General features: G+C 53.5%; 1 protein-coding gene across 1 annotated transcript in view; it reads left to right on the forward strand.

Moving 5' to 3' along the window:
- Csmd1 (CUB and Sushi multiple domains 1) overlaps nt 1-6,327 on the forward strand; it is a 1,642,653-nt gene that overhangs the window by 1,324,292 nt on the left and 312,034 nt on the right. Inside the window, exon 13 of the mRNA XM_012517218.2 lies at nt 5,688-5,870. Coding sequence (XP_012372672.2) covers nt 5,688-5,870 — 183 coding nt within the window. The remainder of the gene's footprint in view (nt 1-5,687; nt 5,871-6,327) is intronic.

Consider the following 6,327-nt stretch of genomic DNA (forward strand, 5'->3'; position numbering starts at 1 on the left):
TCCTCTTGCCCCCTTCTCCCTCTCCACCCCTTTTCCTGAATTCAAGATAAGTTTAAAAATATCCCAACATTTTGAAGCCTCTTATGATGCTCAGGCAGCTAATAAATAATACAACTAAACACACAAAGGAAACCTTTGAGAATCTGCTTTGGAAGAGGCAAGGGTGGGATCGCTGCCCCTGAAGCCAGCAAGATGCCCCACAATGTGTCTTTTATTGCACTCTTTAAAGTAAACACCACATATTTATATCACACTTTTATTTAGTACTACAGAGCCAACCTTGTCTTTTGATTTTGTATACACAGAAAATGCAGGTGATACTGTACACGTTATCCAGATCCAAGTAGCCACTCAGTGATACCCATTTCAAAATACAACGGTTTGCATGGCAAGTATGTACACTATCAACCTCTTAAGGTAAAATGTAGATAATAATGAAGCATCACTCATTGACAGTACAACAGAGTAACAGCTCTGCAGGTGACCTGGGGCATTCACTGGATGCTGAGGCTCTGACAGCTGCAGGGCCACGCAGGCATTTCCCAGCAGGATGGACTGTGGGACAGAGTGGTGGCCTCTGCAGGGTGGGCTGCCGAAACCCAGGCCAGGCGCCTCCTGCCACGCAGTGTGGGGGGACCCCAGCTGCTCCAGCACCACAGACAGGCCCGGGAACCAATGCTGGCCCGAACCCTGTGCTCAGGCGTGGAAGAAGCGGCCGCTGCCTGTGTGTGCAAGGAAGGGAGGCAGGACAGGAAGCGGGAGGGGTGGAGTCCAGGTCCGCTGGGCTTTGGCGCCCCTGAGAGAAGTCGAACCAAGAATGAAGGTGTAGATATGGGCCTGCATGCTCCGCAGCTTCATTTATCAGGACAGCACGTTCCAGTTTGCTGCAGGCAGCTTAGTGACTTCTGCAGAGCCTGTCACCCGAAACTCAGCTTAGAAAGGGCAGAGGCTGCAGCTCAGTGTGAGGGGCCTGGGTTAGAGCCCATACTCTGCAGTACTTCCAGGGAAGAAGAGAAAAAAAGAAGCAGGAGGATGGGCAGAAGGAGGGGAAGAAGGAAGAAAACGAGGAGGAGAAGGAGGAGGAAAAGGGAGAAGGAGGGAGATAAAGGAAGGGGAGGGGAGCAGAACGGAACTGGTCCCAGCGGCCTCCCAGCCAGGCTGGCCCTGGGGTGGTGTTTGGAATGATCGGGGGCAGCTGTGACAGTGGAAAGGTGACCAGACAGCAGTGCATCGATCGACGTGGATGTGGTGAGGGGGAGGGGATGCGGTGAGGAGGTGTGGGCTTGGGGAGGAGGCGTGGACATGGTAACGAGGCGTGGACTTGGTGAGGAGCCGTGGATTTGGTGATGGGGCATGGACTTGGGGACGAGGTGTGGATGCGATGAGGAGGTATGGACGTGGTGAAGGGGCATGGATGCTGTAAGGAGGTGTGGACGCAGTGAGGGAGCGTGGACGTGGTGACAGGGCGTGGATGCTGTGAGGAGGCGTGGACGCGATGACAGGTCATGGACGCGGTGAGGAGGCGTGGACACAGTGAGTTGGACACCAGGCCCCAGGCCACAAGACCATCCTGTGATGTCACACACAGAGACGCTCTAGTGCGCCGTCCTCCCCAGGGTGGGACCCTGGGCTGTGCCGGGAGAGCGCGTTCGAGGACCCTAAAGCAGGCAGTTCCAGAGAGCACCCTGAGCCGCGGCGAAACTAAGGCTGTGCCTTGGGTATCAGTGGGTGAGTCCTAGCTGCAGACTCCAGGGCACCGTGAAGCTACGGCTAGGAAGTTATGAGTCACCAGGGCCTGGTGGCCCCACCTGGTGGGGCAGGCTGATTGCACGAGTTGTTTAGGGTTTCAGAGCTGATGGGAGTCAAACTGGGATGAAAAGTCCTTGCTGGAACCCACAGATGTCATACGGGTCTCTTCTGGTTTACTTCTTTAACTCACACATATTTGAAACAAGACAGTGTCAGAGAACTTGACAGCAAGCAAGGCAAGGGCAGTGGACATCAGGGTCAGCGTGGCTGCCACGCCAGATAGCGCCTCCTTCTTGGACGCTGGTGGAAGCGCTCTGGGCTGCCGAGACAAACCTGCATCTGGGTGCCTCCTTACGGGAGGATGTCTGTTTGCCCAGAGGCGTCGAGGCTGGGTGTCGCGGACCAGGTGTGGACATGGTAGGTGTCGAGGAACATCCCATCCCTCCAGCACATCCTCCTTCCTGTGTGTGTGCCATGGCCTCAGGTCGCACACTCGGCTTGCACACTCGGCTTGCACACTCGGCTTGCACGTGCCTTGACACTGCCTGGGTCCTGAGGAGCCAGGCTGTTGGGTCACTGCTGGAGGTGCTCTATCTTCTACTGCAGCCCCGCCCTACGGCGCGGTAGTTAGGACTCAGCGTGCACGTTCCTGAGCAGCTTGCTGGTGCCTGACAGTGTGCTGATGCCCTCGGGGAGCAGGGCCACGTGGTGCTTGGCTGGAGTGGTGTCACGTCACCAGGATACAGTGTGTGAGAGAACGCACGCCCACAGCAGTCAGAGGCGAGTGCTGCCAAGGTGCCCAGTGACACTGCGAGGGGCAGAGCTGGGTTCTTGTCCACATGTGACTAGGGCTGCTTTCGTGCTTGGATTATCACGTAATCTGCTGCACAAATGTTGGGCCTGGCGGCAGAGCAAAGTTGAAAGGAATTCTAGCAAGACACCCAGCTTCTGCATGGCTAAGTGCCGACTTCATTCAGAAGACAGAGTGCAGCAGCCTCAGGACACTTATCTTGGTGAGTACAGTCACCGTGGAGTGGTTTTCTTTGTTAATCTTTATTTATACCCAAAGTATAGATAAAGAGGAAGTATTCCCTCAGTATACTTAGTAACTGTTTAATAACATATTTGACAAACAGCAAACATTCCAAACTCATCAGACCCTGTGGGATAACTCAGTCGACATTGTTAACCCTATTTTCTTCAGATAAAAGGGGAAAAAATTAGAAAGCAACAGAGGAACAAGTGAGCTTAGACAAGAGGAGAACTGAGCAGGACAAGGCAGGGGCCGTGGCGCCCGCTGTGCCCTGGCAGTCACCTGACGGGGACCCAAACCCTGAGACGGGCTCGGCACCTGGAAGCCGGCCATCACTCCCGAAGGCAGGCACTACTGTCCACTGCCAGCCACCCCACTCCCTACGCAAGGTGGCGGAGACACGCCCAGGACCCTCTGAAAGCCCTGTGCACTCCCGGAGTACCTCTCAGAGGATGATCAGACGCGTACTCCGTTTGATCCACAGGAGCCCCAGAGCGCCCACACTGCTAACCTGGCCTTTACCACCCAGTCAGCCTCTGATGTGTACCTCGAGTTGCAGAAACTGGACGGGTTTACAGGAATAACTGTGACTCAGTTGGCCAACTCGGCTCCGGAGGTGTTCCAAAATAGAGGGGGTCAAAAGTAAGAGTTCAGGGAGAACAGATGAAGGTGTGGATGGCAGGAAGGGAGGAGCTCCACCAGAGAGTGGTGGAGAAAGTGAAACACGGCCTCAGCAGGGGGATGCCGCTGTGCGTCAGGTTGGGGCCAGCGTGCCGGCTGCAAGGGAAGGGCATCTCCCGCAAGACTGTCCGAACCTGCTCCTGACGAGGGAAAAGAAAGCCCGTGAGATGGATTCAGGGGAGATGGCGGGCCCGTGGGTCTCTGTCTCTCAGCCTTGATCTACGGCAGGTTCGGCCTGGGCAACAAGCAGTCACTCTTTCCTTCGTACTCAAGCCTGACTGTCCCTTCCCACTCTTGGGCTGAGACCTTTGCAAGGTAAAGTCCAAATCTCTTTTACTCTTCAGAAAACTATTTTAAAAATCCCCACTCGATGCTCGTGATTTGGCAGCTACTTTTCCCATGCAGGAGAAATGTCGCCTTCTAGGCTTCAGTACTGGAGAGCAAACTGGGGCGAAAGCTGCGCTTCCCTTTCGGACTCCACATTCCCTCAGATCTGGCAGAAGACAGTCCTCCAGCATTAGCAGCACACATGTCCAGGAGGCCGTGGAACTGAGGGGCAGGCCAGGCCAGCTCCCCTGGGGCAGTACCTGGCGGCTATGGAGGCCAGGAGAGGGGCGAAGCCCCTGTGCAGAGGTGGCTTAAGTAGTTCAGAAAAAATAAAATAGAATTTTAATTTCTTATTAGAAAACACTGGGAACTAAATAATTATTGATTGGGAAAATGTGCTTTACACAAATGTATTGCTTTAACTAGAGCAAGTTCAGTATGGGTAGATAAAGTACCGGCTTAGAAAGGCAATCAAAGGGTGTGCTCCAGAGCATCGCCAGTGAAACAGCATCACTTCTGTTATTTCTCAACTCTGCAGTAAGAATCAGGTCTCCCAAGACATCTCTTTGTGGACATGACAACAATTTCCAGCTGCCGCCTAAGCTGTCAACGTCCAAGACATTTGTCTGTTCACAGCTTGGGAGCACATTGGATGCTGGGATGTTGGGTCAAGATCCCTGTTGGCAGCTCAGGCTCCAGCGGGCGAGGGCGGGCCTGGTGCTGCTGCGGGCCGGGTCAGCCCATCTGAGGCACTTTCTCATTCTCTGGCTCCAAGAGCAGGTGCACAGAGGCAGATGCTCAGCAGAGGGCCCCAGGAGTGCCAAGCACGTCTGCGTTCTGGGCATATTTTCTCCCTAAAAACTTGGGGCAACTGTGGGCCAAAAATGAAGCCTCCCAAGGGAACTGTCACTGTCATTACTGAGGAATTGTTTCACACTTCTGGGCTTGAAGGAGGCACCTGTGTGGACCACACAGAGCTGCTGGTTTTGGACCTCCCGTGGGGTGCGACGCTGCCTCTCTGGCCCTCTGCACTGTCCAGCTGCCTTCTGTCCTTGCCCAAGTCACATCCATTGTCTAATTTCTTTGTGTCCCATTGTGGAACTTGACCCCAGTAGGAGCGGAGCTGTGCCCCACCTACTCGCAAACCCTGGTTGCCTGAGACGGCTTACATGCAGCCTCAAAGTTAATTTTCAAATGGATAGACAGAGAAAACACTTTAAGGAATGTGTCCTTCGTGGCTGAAACATGAGGCCAAGTCCAGTTTGCAGTAGCCGCACATGTGGAGTCTTAGCGTCCATGATTCATAGCAGATATTTAACAGGAAGTGGTTTATTTCAGCAGGTTTTCTTTCCATCTGGAGACCAAGCATGTTTATTCATCTTCAAACACTTTATCCTGACTCCCATGTTCTGTGCCGTGTGTACGTCCCAGCTCCCACAATGAATGTAGCCATGTACAGAAAACAGTTACAAATAAAAATACAAATTTAAAAAAATAGAGGAGGAAACATCTTACTGGTGTCATGAACAGTGAAAACCATACAGACTAACCCACAGAGACTAAGACAGAAGTGGGGCTGTCTTGCTAGCAGCCGTGGCAGAGGAAGGCAGGTGGGGCTGAGGAGACGTGCCTGTTCTCACGGTATTTGTCAGAACGTTGGGTCGTTGGGTCATCAAGTGAAGCCCTGCACTGGATGAAACACATCAAAAACCTTTCGCTCTACTTGAAGTTGCAATTTGCTTCTGGCTTCTATAATTAAATGTTGCAAGGACTGAGTGCTCTTTGGGGGTCGTTGATGTAGTCAATGATCAGATATCGGACGATAGCATAAACTTGGGCCAAACTGTGGCCACTGTGCATATTCTTAATGGTCCGTTTGCTTTTTTCTCATTTTCAGAGATTGAAAAGGGTGGGTGTGGTGACCCCGGAGTCCCGGCCTACGGGAAGCGCACCGGCAGCAGCTTCCTCCACGGGGACACACTCACTTTCGAGTGCCAGGCAGCCTTCGAGCTGGTGGGCGAGAAGACCATCACCTGCCAGCAGAATAACCAGTGGTCAGGCAACAAGCCCAGCTGTGTGTGTGAGTTCTCCCCTGGGGTGCAGCTCAAAGATGGGGCTCCCTGGCACTCAGGGCATTCTCAGTCCGGCTCACGCCTGTCTGCTAGATCAGGTGGCTGAGGGTGTCCTGTTAGAGAGGGCATTGCACACAGCCCAGCCTCCTGCAGAGCCCTGATGAGCTTCTGGGCGATGTCCACCCAGCCATGGAGCCACTGTGCCCCCCTGCTGCCACCGTGCAGCGCACGAGTGGGTGCTGCCTGTGATGGAGGCAGCCAGCTGTAGTGAGGGTTTGGAATAAAGCTGCTTCCTCCTGAGTGTAGTGCTTTAACCAGGAAAGAGTTCACAGCCAGCCCACAAAGGCTTTTTCAAAATTTTAAGATAAACATGGCAGGGCTGAGGAGATAGCTCAGTAGAATAAGCACTTGCCTGGCAAGTGCAGGGTCCTGAGTTCAATCCCCAGCACAATAAAATAAAATAAA

The sequence above is a fragment of the Octodon degus genome, unplaced genomic scaffold, assembly GCF_000260255.1.
Source record: "Octodon degus isolate 3935 unplaced genomic scaffold, OctDeg1.0 scaffold00155, whole genome shotgun sequence".
In the NCBI taxonomy this organism is placed as follows: Eukaryota; Metazoa; Chordata; class Mammalia; order Rodentia; family Octodontidae; genus Octodon; species Octodon degus.